This window comes from Asterias rubens, chromosome 9 (genome assembly GCF_902459465.1).
Source record: "Asterias rubens chromosome 9, eAstRub1.3, whole genome shotgun sequence".
NCBI lineage: Eukaryota > Metazoa > Echinodermata > Asteroidea > Forcipulatida > Asteriidae > Asterias > Asterias rubens.
Window position 1 is genome coordinate 14,039,117 of NC_047070.1, and position 15,550 is coordinate 14,054,666.

Genomic DNA, 15,550 nt, shown 5'->3' on the forward strand with positions numbered 1-15,550 from the left:
TGCCCCTACCGATTGCTGCAATGCCCTTCAAAAACCCAATTTTTCACGGCAATGATTGCCTTGCCTTTTTCTCATCATTGCCGCCGTGCCCTTCCTCCCGAAAACAAATTATATTCAACGTTGTCAAAGTTCGAAAATAATCCAAAAAGTCCCGATGTCTGTGTAAATTTCACGCAACGAAATAGACCCCAATTTCACGCACGTAAGGCACAACAGCAGATTTCAGGCCCGTTAGTCGTTGTTCTTTGCGTGCGACAAAAAAATACTAGAAACATCGAACGCTAGAGGGCGTTTCGAAACAAAGCGATAGCGTGAGATTACACGCCCTCTAGTGGTAAAATTACGCGAACCAACGCTTAACGCCTTGAGACAAAGACTCGACGTGTCTTTGCATGCTGGGATAGTGGTTTTCCCCATGCTTGGTACATGTGATGTACCATCATGTACAGCATAGGCGTCGCGCACCGCATGAATTTATTCTGTCAACATCGTGTCAAAATGGAGCAGTTACGTGGGAATTTTAGCGTCTCTACGAAAAACAACACAACGTGCATGACCAATAGTAGGATTACGTGTATGAACAAAAATTATTTATTGTGTATTGTAAGTAGTTGTTCTTTATTTTGTTGAATTAGATGAATGCTTTCTTTTTTCATTGGGTAACAGTTAGAAAATGGAAAAATTGGAAGAACTATTTTTTACAGGCAACTCGGAGGTTTTTTTTCAAACTGCCGTCGTGCCCTTCGCAACTTTTTATGATTGCCGTGATGCCCTTCCAAATTTTTGAAAATTGCCTTGGTGCCCTAAATTTTTACAAAAAGTCAAGGCAAAACTGCCGTGCCCCTTAAAAGCCGAAGTATCAGGGCTGTATCAATATTCATGAATGCTCACAAATCTATTCAAAGGAAGTTGTCTAAATGCAGTACAGTTTAAAAACTCTAAAAGTATGATCATAAAATATATTCTTTACCTATATAACTTCAAATTTACAAAATGTGTAAAATGACACTGAGGATTAATCTTACCACTAGGGGATCCATTATTTGTAGTGAGTGCTTAGCGCCTATCAATTCTCAACTGATGATGGAAAAACAGATTTACTCCAGAAAGACAAAATGTCTGCAACATTCAAAGCCTGTCTCTACTCTATGCCTGTCTTCAGTGCAAGTGACTATGTTGTATGGCGCCAGTATATGATTTGGTATACGTGCGCAGGGCAACAACATATTCACTCTAGTTATTAATAATGAATGGAAGGTCAGACCATTGAGGTATAAAAGGCCCAAAGCTACACGCCAGGTACAATACATCCCATTGAATTCAGTCAAGGTGAATTGAAAACAACAATGAATTAAATAAATTGTATACTCATGACGTCACAACCCACCTGACTACGATCTAAATAAATACAGCAATTGGATTGGTGGATAAGATGCCTCAATGCCAAGCGGACTCTTATTATGTAAATTTGGATTTCAGTGATCACCGGCTGAATTATCAACAACCTACAGAAGAATGTATAAAAATTCCCAGGGTCGATATACCTATATGCAAATTACACAATGTAGGTGTGTACAAAAGGAGACTCTAGTTTGGTGACATCCAATCTCGGCTAAGGTCAAGGGTCAATTGAATGGAATTGTCTCAGTCTACTGACTGTATGTATTCATTTTTTTAATACCTTAAATTCATTTGATGTTGGTGGTTTCTTCACTATCTATTTAGGTGTAACTGGATGCATTACGTCTATATTATAAATTGGTGTGTTGGAGTGTAATTTGTACTGGTTATAAGCAACCCAACTAACTAAAGTTATTTTGTAATTTATATAGTTTTGATATTGATTGTGTTTGGCCAGTGGATGTCAAGTTTCTATGTTTTTTAACGTGAACAAATAATTAAATCTAATCTAATCTAATTATATACTGGGTGACTGAAGAAGGAACCATGGTGGAATTTATTTATTAATTTGCAAAACTGCTGCAAGAATGCCTTGTTGTATCAATTCATGGCTTATTTGCACCAGATAATTCACTGCCTTTTACTGTTTTGAAGCACATTTTAAGTTTATTTTAAGTGATGCGCTGAAGAACTGTGTTTTTTTATTAACCATCTACATGCGATAGTGGAAAATAACAACAGACCAGGGCTCTGCTTACCGTAAGCACAGAATCAGCACTTACGGCAAGCGTATTTCACCGGTTAGCAATGAATTTTGGCTTCTGCGCATGCGTACTCCACGTTACCAAGCATTCTAAGCCTACAAGGCTAGCGCAGAAATTCGGCGCTTGCACGTTAGCGGAGAATCGTGCTTGTAAGCGCAGAATTCCGCGGTAAGCAGAGCCATGAAATTGGGCCCTGAGCTACCAACATTTGCAGATCTGCAAAATTAGGGAAATGATGTACAACAATCAGGGGGATAATTAGAATTACATTCAACATAGAGTACAAGTTTCGTAATCAGGGAGATTTTCAAATGTCCTCATCAGATTATATGGAAAGATTGGTTTATTTTCAGGGAACTTTCTGCAGAGTCAGAGAAGTTGGCAGCTCTTTCAGACTTTTCTATTATTATGTAAAACTCATGGTCTCGATCATTGTTTCGGCGAGTTTTGTTTATTACGAACTGTCGCTTGAGGGCGCTATACTTGGCGACCGTTTTCCGATAAACGCATCAGAAACTGTATTTCTCGATAGCTTTACTGATATAAAAGGTTATCTAAACTGCTTAAATTTGTACTGATACTGCTTAGATTTACTGATCGGCGTTTAGGGTGAGTGTTATAGAATTGTATTGTTGGCTAAGACTTTCAGTAGTTTCGTAGTATTAAAGATAATTCTAACGGTTTTTCTGCTCACTTGAGAAGTTGTAATATGTTACATGTACATGCATTTGATGCACATCAAAGTTCAAAGGTTAAAGTTCGGGTGTTTATAAATCCGTTTTATAAGGTCCCAAGTTACAAGTTCTGCTTATGTAAGAATTTATTAATATTCTAGAGCAAGTTCATCGAGGCCAGGATTTGTTTACTGTAAATCAGTTGGGCATGATCTTATTGATTTAAAGGTGATTTGTTCAGGGTAAATTTAGTATACATGGCAGGTTCCTGTATTTAGAATGTTTTCCTTATTTGTTTAGGGGATTACCGTTTTGATTAACTGAACTGTATGCTGTTTAACTGGACTGAACTATTGTTGCTGAAGTGTTACTGATCTGCTAGTTGTATCCGGTCACAGTAGTAAGTTAATGTTTCCGTTTAAAAATCATTATGTTTCTATAATTACTTTCACTTGTTTCAGATGTTTGGACTGTAATAATCTTTCTGTTTACACGTGTTAAGACTGTTTAGCAGTATTCTGAGATATGGTATGTGCACTCATTCATGTACTTGGATTTTGTTTGGTTTATTGCAGAATTGAATGCTGATTTATTAAAATCTTCATACATTAAAACCGGGTGCGACTCCATTCTTTAAATCCTCTGGCCTTCCAATCATCAAAAAACGAGTCACGAATCTATTTAAATTGACTACACCATTTCCTTTCTCCATCACTAACCTACCAATATAAATGATTGATGACCCACAACTCCATAACTAACAAGCAAAATAATCACTAGTCAGTTTTGAGAATAAAGCAAGAAAGAAGATCTAGATTTGTATGCATCATGTATGGTGCTCACTATTGCTTTGATGCTATCTTTGACCATTAAGTTTTTTGCAGCAATACCTCAGGGTGTGTAGGTCAACTAATTATGATTATTTGGAGGTAGGATGTACATAGTCGTACACCGCGTTTGTAGTGTAATTCCTAATCCAGAGAAGTAGATTGTGATCCACATTTTTATCATGACCACAGATCAAGATCTTGTGTTGTGTTTACACTGTCAGTGCTTGATCCAGCTCTGAGTCTGATCCCACTTTTTGTTTTTATAACAGTCAGCCATACACACTTTTAAAAGCAAAATCCCTCTGCCATTCGTAGCAAATGAGAACTGACCACATTGAACTACCGTCTCCATAGAGTTATATATAAAAACTAGAGGGCGCACTGGCCTATATACGCGCCCCGGTATGCGCGCAGGCGGCCATTTTCTAAGTTGACAAAACAGCCATTTCACAGCATGTGTTTGTGCGGCCATTTTGTAATATGAACAAACAGCATCGCGTGAGCGTTCAATAAAAAAACCTCAAACGTGTATTTCATATTCGACGCGCGTACAGAATGGCGCGCTTGTCATCTTGCGGTCCCGTCGCGTTTGTGCAAGAAGCATCACCAGTGCGCCCTCTAGTTCTTATATATAACTCTATGACTGTCTCCTATCTTTCTTTGCATACTTGCTTCTGGAATCCACTTTTCCAAATCTGATCCACCAACTGCAAGAGTCAACCCTCTTTTAATAGGTGGATTAAAATTGTCCGATTTTTGGACCAGGTCGGATCGTGCTTTCGTGCGTTTGTCGATAATCCAGATTGCAGGATCAGATCCGGGTCTGAACTACCTTTCTGGACTCGAGGTCGGTACGAATTTATTTAACATCTTTATTTTATTTACGACTTTAGTTCTAACCCAACGATCTGTGCCTCAACAGAAATGTACTTCTGAGAAGTGATTTATGGTTACAGAACTCTTCATTACATCCGATATTACTTTCTCATAGAAAGCATACAACAACAAAACTTCCAGGTTATCAGGCATTACATTCCCTTGAAGCATTTTGGTCAATTTATATGTGACTTTGTCCCCATTCTATGCTAGAACTATTCTATTCCTAATCCTAGCTGCATACATGTAGATGAGCATCACACTGCTAACATCCAATGATCCAGTGCTTTCAATTAAGGGTCAAAGGTTGGAATGATTCCAGAAGAGCAGGATGAGACTGCTCCTTTAAGATAGTCCTGCATCCTCTCTGACTAGCTACGCTCTTTGGTACGCCTACACCTTAAAAGTGTCCCACTTTTAAAAGTGTCCCACTTCTGCTGGCATTTATATGATTATGGATTTGAGTGTCACTGGCTCATGTCCAGTGACTTCCCTAATGCAGTGATGACTACGGGGGCCAAGGTTATTGTTCACATTGCCTGCACATGTGCACCAATTCCCAGACCATAAAACAACTGCTCTAATTATCACACATAACAAACCTGTGTCTTTATATAACTGTGTAATGGCCAGTACTTCCTTTGTGTAAATTGAAACCAAGATCTCCAGCTGAGTGCATATATAGTGGAGATTCAGGGACAACATTTTTGTTTGATTACTGTCAAATTTCTATACAGATATGTAATGTGACCGATCAATAAACTGAATAAATGTGTGTCTTGCAAGCCAAAAACAACAGTTTCTTTCTTCATGTTTTAACAAGTGAGAAAACCCGAGTGAGGGGAAATAAAACAAGAATTGTTGGGGTTGTTTTGGTTTTGGCTTAGAGGGGTATCTTTCCCTGACTTTCCCAATCCATAAAGAGTAAGACATGCTTTCCCAACAAACACTGTATTCCCAGAAAGTTTGCATTTCCTACTCATTTTAAGGGCCATAGTGAACTTCCCTCATCCAGAGAACTGAATGCCACGCCCCTCTCCCAAATAAGGGTAAGGCGTTATTCTGCTTGATGGAATTAACTTCAGCCCAAATTGCATATTGAACAAGACGGATCTTGGGCAGTAGATGAATGTCATCCGTCTGATTATACGCAAAGAGTGCAAAGTGAGATGTCCTTATATTGATTTCTTCATGTATGATGTGGCCAATGGCATGAATAAACTCCATGGACATTCTGAATAAATGGATCTTAGAAAAAACGTATAAAGTACATAACACATTTAAAAAGGACTACTGGTAATTGTCAAAGACCAGTGTTCTCACTTGGTGTATCTCAACATGTATGCATAAAATAACAAACCTGTGAAAATTTGAGCTTAATTGGTCATCAGAGTTGGGAGAAAAATGATGAATAGAAGTCTTTTATTATTTTAGTAGGAAATTACCTCTATTTCAGAATCTATGCATGCTACTTGAGAGGGAGCTGTTTCTCACAATGCTTTATACTATCAACAGCTCTCCAATTCTCACTACCAAGTCAGTTTTTAAGTTAATATTTTTTTTGAGTAATTACCAAACGTGTACCTTCCCTTTAATACTCGGTGTGGAAACATGAAGCAACATTCATGGTACTGGATCCACATAAATAGAAAAACAAACATTTGAAAAGAGGGAGAAAGCTTTGAACAGGTCTGATGTACGTGACTTCATTCTAATCGTGTACATGTTCATGTAAGAGCGAGGCAGTTTTACCTGTTTTACTACTGTACAGGCTACCTCGATGAGGAATATGTACTGGAACATTCCTAGGGCAGGCCTGATGTTTGGCCCTTGGGGGATAAAGTAGAACAAAGTAAAAGGGCTGTACGAGTTTCTATAGTTATCATATTTATTTACCATTTTGCTGAGCTTTAAAGGCAGTGGACACTATTGGTAATTACTCAAAATAATTATAAGCATAAAACCTTATTTGATAATGAGTAATGGGGAGAGGTTGATAGGATAAAACACTGTGAGAAACGGCTCCCTCTGAAGTAACATAGTTTTCGAGAAAGAAGAAACAACGAATTTGATTTCGAGACCTCCGATTTAGAATTTGAGATCTCGAAATCAAGCATCTGAAAGCACATAACTTCGTGTGACAAGAGCGTTTTTTCTTTCATTAATATCTTATAACTTCGACCAATTGAGCTCAAATTTTCACAGGTTTGTTATTTAAATGCATACATGTATGTTGAGATAAATCAAATTAGAAGACTGGTCTTTGACAATTACCAATAATGTCCACTGTCTTTTTAACGGAATCAAACTTAGTAGGAAACTTCAAAGTAGGAAGAATGGGCACCAGGGCAATCTCCATTGGGCATGGAGTCATATTGCCCAGACTACAATCAGGGCTACAATGGAATGGTTCAGTGAGGTTGGGTTTTCTTTAAATCTCAGGTTGCAGACACACTGTATGCATAATTGGTGCTGGGTATAATGCATAGTACATGTACGTGGGTGTTGCTTATATGTCTTCATACAGTGCATTATCCTGCAGTATACAGTGATGTACAAATAATGCTGTAATTCAGTACTGTGCACCAGGCTTCATCACTGTCTACTCCCAAGATGGTGCCAATATACACACTTATTCTACACTGACAGTCATAACTTCATGTATGAGTGATTGCACTCATCAAATATTAATTGTTGGAAGTGTGTGTGTGTGGTGGGGAAACTTATATATCCATGTTGCCATGGAAACACACCATTCATATCAATTGAAAACATCAAAGACACTTAGCAGTACAAAATGCAATATGCAGCTGGGTGTTTTCAAACAAACAAACCAAAGGTGGTGGTATCAACACGGGGTTTTCATATCCTTCAAGCTGAGTGTACCTCTTTCAAATAGATTAAAAAAACAAAAATTGACAAGGGTTGACAAAAGACTCGTCTTGATCGCATCACAATTGATTTGTTGTTGGTGATAGTCAAATAATACTAATACTAAACAGCTCATAAATAATAATAACAACAATCACAACCAACTGTTTGAACTATAGAGGCCTACAACATAATGGCATAAACATGAATAATTCTTTACTGTAGTGCAATACGTGCTATAAATAATGACTTGACTACTAGCTCTACTGACCTCAATGCACGACGAACAATTCAATTAACCTAAAGAGTCAGTAATACTCGATGAACATACATGTACAGGGGCAGTGGTCCCCTAGTAATGGCATGGTCTCATAGCAACACTTGAGTGCACTACACAACAATACACACATCTCTACCATACAGATGTACATATTTGTACGTCCCATTGTGCATTATGTGTAACATTTCAATTCTGACTTACCAGACTACATAGTATGATTTCATTTCTGGTAGGCCTATACCTTGCATGCTCAAACTTCATGGGAAAATATGGAGCACTTGTCCCTTTTGGCTTCCAAATTACTTAATTTTTATTAAAGCATATGATATTGTAATACTATTTATTTTTTTCAGAATGAGTACTCATTTATTTACAGAAGATGTCTAAATTTATTAAATCACACTGTGTTAATTTCCCTAGACACAGCTTACTGAGTTACCAGAGGCCCTGACTACATCCATGGATCCAAACCTCAACTCATATTACAACCTACACAGCAATTATTTTAATGTAACGAGAATTCAAGAAGGAATTTCCTTGAGGTCAAATTTTCCAGATGTTCCCAGGACTTCCTTCATCCACACCTCAACCTGGGAACTGAGTCACTGTCAATAACACTGTACCAGGAAATTCCATCACCACTCAAGGAGCTGAAAAATCCCTGCACCACTCTATACAGCTAGCACACCTACATTGGCCCAGACTTTGGCCAGGTCTGGCATTATATATGGCATGGACTGGCCCAGCTGATGCCACCTCTAGGCCACACCTGGCCCAGTGGTGGCATCAGTCATACTCCAGTGCCAGTTCATGCCAAATAATGCCGGACCTGGCCCAATTATGGGTCCGGCCAGGCAAACAAAAACAAATTCTATACAGTTTACAGTGTGCTGATCAAATACAATTTTAGTTGTAATTTATCATTTTGTTTAAATAAATTTAAATAAAATTTAGTTTTAAAAACTATTAAACTTGAATTTAATTCTGAATTTAAAATTGGATTAACTAACTTTTAAATTGATAAATCTTTCTTCTTTAAAAACAAAAGGTTTGTTTTTCCAAGCACAGAATTTGCAAACAATTCTATATCTTTGCAAGGCATATTGGCAGTTAGTTATTGCAATTTATTGTAAACCAACCGAATTTCCCAATTCAAATGAACTTTTTAAGTAAGCCGTCTGTAAGTAAACTTCTACATATTGCCGACTGCATAATTGATTATTTTATTTTATATACAAGAAGATAAAACGTTTCTTTTGTACAGGTATACCTTGCTAGCCTTGCCTTGAAATCGGGTCAAAGGTTTATTTACAGATAGTACTTCCGCTCAATAATTGACAGACCTTACACCTGGATGTACTTGAACCCTAAGGTTTTGAACCTTACTCATGAGGCCATTCATGCTATTTATGTCAAATGATCATACCCAACGCTTTTGTTGGTTTTAAAATATTAATATTCAAGTGAACATGACTGGATAAACAAGAGGAACACGGTAATGTTGTCTTCTGGTGTTGAAAAAAAGTGTGTTGACTTGGGAAGTTTAGGGCGTAAAATTGGAATGAATAAATAGTGGTAGGCTTGTAAATTTACATCCCTCCAGGGCCCAATTTCATAGAGCTGCTAAGCACAAACATTTGCAAAGAATTAAATTTCTTCCTTGATAAAAACAGGACTACTAACCAAATTTCCATTTGTTGCATTTTGTTTGTTACTGGTATTCAGCTGTTGTTTACCAACCCTGAAAATCACATGGAAATTTGGTTGGTGATCCTGTTTTAATCTTGGCAACAATTTCATGCTAAGCAAATTGTTGTGCTGAGCAGCTCTATGAAATTGGGCCCATGTCCAATCCTGAAAATGTTTGATTATGAGCTACAGTGGCCAATTGGCTGCTTGATCACGAAATGGTCTCCAAAGGTATAATGACCAAAAGCAAAGAAACAAAATAATTTTTGTTTAAGGTTGGTTTTGTTATCTGAGACCAATTATTGAAACTCAAATAGAGAATTTCAGTAAATTGAAATCATCTTTATTAGAGCTCTAATAATGCTAATCGTGCAATGGTGTAGGAGCCTACAGTTGACATACACATCATGCAAGGTGCCATTTTCTATAACGTTATCTCAAGTACATCTACACAGTGTAAATAGGTTGGTCTAAATACTTTGTACAGTACTTGAAAGCCTTTTTTTTTTTCAGATTGGGCAAATACAACGCTTCAGGGCAATGCCAGGACGTTGTTTGTTTTTTACAAAGATAGTTGATATTTCAATATTTTATTCTCTCCACATGATAAAAGATTGCAGCATTTTTGGCACGTAGACATGATGACAGTATTTATACATGTACTGTATTCCGATTACATGTATAGTAAGATAGTAAGAAGCAAAGGCCACTCCTTCCTTCAGTTTGCACACAATTTTTAACAGTATTTTTGTATACAGTTTAATACAATGCATTGCAAAAGACAGCAAGAGAAAATCTAAGAGTGAATTCACAGGACAAAGAAATTTCCAAACCTGTCTTCTGAACAGCGTCAATTCTTCAATTAAAAAAATAATTTTTTTTTAAACCTTTGCTATGTGTAAAATAACATTTAGCAGGCAGAACATAAAGGCCTACTTTTATTTAACCTCAGTATCAGATTTTTTAATGCAGCACTTCAGCAGAATTTTATGTTTAAATAAATAAATGACAAACCTGACAAAAAACAGTTTTGATTCCTGATTTGAATCTTAAAAGACAATAATCCAAAAAGTACACTGATTGCAATCATGCCCTGCCGAACCTGTTTCGTTGTTGGCCCATGCTTGGGTTCAGCAACTGCACAGACAGAGGACACCAACCCATTTTGTCTATCCAGGGGGCATAAATTGACTCTCTGCATTAGTAATCTAACCCCTTGACCCAAACACTTCTCTTTCTTGTAAATTAATCAAGGCAAACAGTTTGTGTATAAACCATAAATGCAACAGGATAGTTCGGAAGTCCATGTACTGTGTGGGCAGGCCTGATCTTGAAGGAGGCAACGAAGGTGATTGCCTCCAAGCAACCGGACAGGCCTTATGGAGGCACAATGTGAGTTATATGCAGGCACAGTATGGTGGAATGGAAAGTGAACATTCATGAGCTGGAGATCCATGGATGGCAAAACTACAAGATGCGAACTTAGAACCGGTACACTTTAAAGGCAGTGGACACTATTGGTAATTACTCAAAATAAGTGTTAGCATAAAATCTTACTCGGTAACGAGTAATGGGGAGAGGTTGATAGTAAAAAACATTGTGAGAAACGGCTCCCTCTGAAGTGACGTAGTTTTCAAGAACGAAGTAATTTTCCACAAATTTGATTTCAGGACCTCAGATTTAGAATTTGAGGTCACGAAATCAAGCATCTGAAAGCACACAACTTCATGTGACCAGGGTGTTTTTTCTTCTGAGATTATTATCTCGCAACTTCAACGACCAATTGAGCTCAAATTTTCACAGGTTTGTTATTTCATGCATATATGTTGAGATACACCAAGTGAGAAGACTGGTCTTTGACAATTACCAATAGTGTCCACTGTCTTTAAGACAATTTACAAAACCCTAAAGGTTGTGCATGAGGATTGACAAACAACTTGAACAAATTTGGACTTTAAATGTGATAAAAGCAATCAACTTATTCACACTGTATAGCAAATATTCACTGAGTTTCAAATTCTCCACGAAAATCTGTTTGAAACTGTCAACAATCAGCAATAATACAGTAAGGACAAGGCAAACTTAAAGCAGTTCTCAACAAAGAGATTAAAATGCCTAATGGTTGAAGATTTCAAAAGAGGAAACAAGGCACTGGGTTTCCCTCAATTTCCAGGCCTGGAGCGTAACCATTACTTTTCTGAGAATCCTGCAATGTATTTTAAAAGATCATTTGATCACAGGACAGCCATCATCAAGGGAACACAGGGTAGCCATGCCATTACGGGACATTATTTCTACCTTAATTAAGTAGCAATTTGTCTACAAGATCAGAGCTGTGACAAGGCAAAGCACTGCGTAATTCCTACCTCCACGCTAAAACAAACACACCCCTTGTCTCCGCAGTAATCACCTTGAATCTTCCTTGTGGGTAGCATACAGGAAATTGACCATTAACCACAAAACAACTATTGTCAGTCAAGTCCTGTCCTTACAGCAAGTTGTCCAGGCACCCAGAACCTCACCGTTAATTTGACACAGAAATTGACTGTCTCATCAGATTAGGGTACAAACATTTCAGACAGAATTTCTATAATTTTTGAAATTAAGGGCACAACTTACCGTTGGCGCTGCCCGTAAGGAATACATCTTACAGTGTGGATGAAGAATCTCTCTAATTTTTAGTCACCAGGATAATTTCTTTGATGATATGTTTCATCAATTAATTGTTGCACTCAATATTGATCACTGGTTGACACCCCTTAAAACACACACCACATCTTTCATGCCTGTACCGCCAGCTACAATGTCCGTTTTTAAGTGTGCAATATTTGTACCTTGTGCTTCATTTTTACATAATTACGACCTGAGATTGGTGAGGACTCTGCTACCTGACCTTTAGATAAGGACATCAAATAGACTGATATCTCAGTCTATTATACTAATTTTATACCCTGGCTGAAACCACATTCAGGATGCCTGTAGAGAGTTTTTTTATTATTTGTATTTGTTTATGCAAGTTGCCAGACACACGAGGCCAGAAGGCCACTTCAAGATGTGGGCTACATATACAATTATTTTATTCCAGAGGCCGTTGCCACCAACTCCTTCGGCTGAAACAGGGTTACCCCCTTTACAGTCCATATGGATAGGCTTGGGTATCATCAGTTCCGAAGCCTGGCTGGTAGAGCAGAAAGCATTTCCTCCCCAATTTAACATAGCAAGTATCACGACCGGGACTCAAACCCACACTCTGCTGGTCAAACACCAGAGACTGACTCCGGTTCTCTTAACCACTCGGCCATGACACACCCCAGATGGGCAACCATTGAAATTAATCACTTTACGACACCATTAAACTTCTCCTATAGGCTAATTGGTTTAAGGGTTAAGGTTTTGGTCAACCCTGACTCTATTACCATGGGGTATGTTCAGACAGCGTACTAAGTTAGACCCGAACCGGTTTAACTTTTTTGGTTTTAAGAGGTCAAAGAAAACGTGATGTGGTCTTTTTTATTCTGTCCACACACAGTGTTAAAAGAAAACTCGAAGCGGTCTAAAGATAAACCCCCTCCCTGGACGGTTTATCTTTTGTGGGTTGAACTCAATTCGGACTAACTTTAGATCTGTTCAGACACACTGAGTTGAACTCGATTGAGTTGAACCAACTTTAGTACCGTGTCTGAACGTTAGTCTTCCTCATTGTAATTACTTGGTAATCGTGTACATTATACCTTTTCACAGGAGAGTTGAAGACCAATGTCCCCTGTTGTGGGCGTCCATTGTCTGTCTTGTTTTGTTACACTTCATAAAAACAACCTTTAGATTAGCAGGTAGCCTGAAGTGTGTCATCATACATCCAGGGTTTCAAATGTTGTAGACAGATAAAATACTCAATCATGAATTGGCAAAATAAACAAGTGTTTTAATAAAGCATTTCAATTTGATTAACCTGATCTGATATAACATGGACTGCCCCCCCCCCCCTGACAGAAGAAGATTGCACAACGAAACTGAAAGATCAAAAAGAATTTGATTGTTTTGGTATCGAAAGGAAGATCAATTCCACTATAAATATTTCTTGGATCAAAAGCGCAACAAAAAGTGTTATTAATTCAGTTTGTAAAAAAAATGTCTGTGCTTCAAATTTAAAAAAGGACAGGTTTGATGATGTAGTTTTCTCTTTGGTTTTTGTTCACTGTTCAGCTTTACAGACCCAAGTATATGACCCTGCACTATCCACAGAGCTCTTTACTGAAGTCAAACTTTATTGATTTTTTTAACAGATTGCAAGGTGTGACCTTAAGATTAAGTGTGTTCAGACTTACAGACAATCATCACATTCAGGCAGTGCTCTAGAAAAAGGGCAAGGAATTTAAACAATACTTTAAAACATTTTACTTTTATTCAAGTATTAAAATGAAGGGTCAATTGGGGTCAATAGTTTAAACACACGCTTTTAGTTCAATGTAAAAAGGGTTCTTTTTGTTTAAACCATACTCAGTCCTATAAATAAGTATAAAACAAAGAAATTACAATACTTTTTGAAGTAAAGTATTGCAAGAAAAAGACTGAATTTGGAACCGGACAAAATTGTGACAATCATCCATGCAAAGCAGAGAGTAATCTTAACATAAACCATTTGCAAACCATCACCTCATCATGACAGTTTTACTGCACTGTGACGCCTTTCATTTTTAAACTAAGACATACATTTACAATTTACTTATCAAATGTCATGTTTACTTAAATATAAATAGAAAACAGGAGTTAATATTACCTACATGTAGATGTTCATAAAATAAACAAATGGCAGGGAACCAATGTTTACTTTCCATTACAGAGCAAATGTTGTATTTTGTTGTATTTTGTATTGCTTTTTATTTAGGCTACCGACTACTGTACTGACCTGCAGCCGATTTCACGAAACACTAGGATCAATCCTATCTCGAGTTAGGACGAGTAACCCGTCCTAACTTAGGATGGGTTCAATGGGTCCTACGTATTTCGATACGGAACTGAACCCGTCCTAAGTCCTAAGATTAATCCTAAGTTAGGAAGAGTTTGGTGAAACCGACAGCTGCACAGACAGTGCAGGGGGCAGGGCCACTGCAGCTGCGTGCACTGCAGCTGAACAATATGAATTCGAAAGTAAAAAAGTAAGGGTATTGAATTTGAAAGCAATTAATTGCTGTGTTGTGTGTACACTGATAAAAATAATGCTATAATAATATTGCTTGTATTTGTACGCTTTTTCTTTACAGCCGAAATAATATTAATTTGAGAAAGAAAAAAAAAACAGAAAAGCAGACCGCTGCTTCGCTATGGCCCATCCCATGGCATTGGCAAAAACACTTCAATTCTACATCAGTTTACTCAAGCAGAACATCACAACATCACAACATCACATTATATTTTTTAATTGTACTCACCACAGGATCGGGTGCATGGGTCGCATGTACATTAGAAACACTGGACGAAGCCATATTTGTCTCTTATTCGGTAAAAGGTGCAAAATATGTAATGTAGTCAGCTCAAAAATCACTCTTAAAATCTGGAGTACGGACGTTCAGAAGTCGAAGAGGTGTAACTGCATACAACGAGCGACAATGTGTAATATGCGGGTTCGATATGATATCTTTTCACTCTCAAGATAACGTCCCGTCCGTACACACAGGCGTACGTCTCATCGATTGTTTTCGGTAATTTTCGGGTGAGCTCGGTTTGGACCTCTCCACTTTATTTGGAGGAGGGTTTTCACTTTCTGTTAACTTTATTAATTTTATTAAAGATAATTTAATATTTTATATCCATTATTGTTAACAATTTTACTTTCAATAAAAATACTCAATAATTCGTTGTATTTATTTGGTAAATATAAGACAGTTTGTTTAAATAGTTTTATAATTTAGCCCCTCTAAGCAAAATGATTTAGCCCAAACGTGAGACAGCACGTGACCTTGAAGAGGTAAACAAGAATGGTAAACAGAGGGCACAGACTACCTTGAAAAGAGGGGTCGGGATGTGCAAACTGATTGATTAAAACACAATGGAAGGTCACAAAAAGGGCACAAAGTTGTTTGACCCACACACTCAAAGTGTCCTTGGTCTGTTTATTCACCGGCTTAGCTTTCAGTTGTGTATGAAATTGCATCTTTTCTTTTGTCG

General features: G+C 37.6%; 1 protein-coding gene across 3 annotated transcripts in view; it reads right to left on the bottom strand.

Annotated features, from left to right (window-relative positions):
• LOC117294467 (protein NDRG1-like) overlaps positions 1 to 15,060 on the bottom strand; it is a 44,061-nt gene extending 29,001 nt beyond the window's left edge. For 2 of the 3 annotated variants that reach the window (XM_033776882.1, XM_033776884.1), the window contains exon 1: positions 14,815 to 15,060. In XM_033776882.1, coding sequence (XP_033632773.1) covers positions 14,815 to 14,868 — 54 coding nt within the window. In that variant the 5' untranslated portion in view covers positions 14,869 to 15,060. Of the gene's footprint in view, positions 1 to 1,025; positions 1,184 to 14,814 lie in introns of those variants that run through there. The other variant, XM_033776883.1, reaches the window with a different exon arrangement.
• Positions 15,061 to 15,550: the final 490 nt, after the last annotated feature.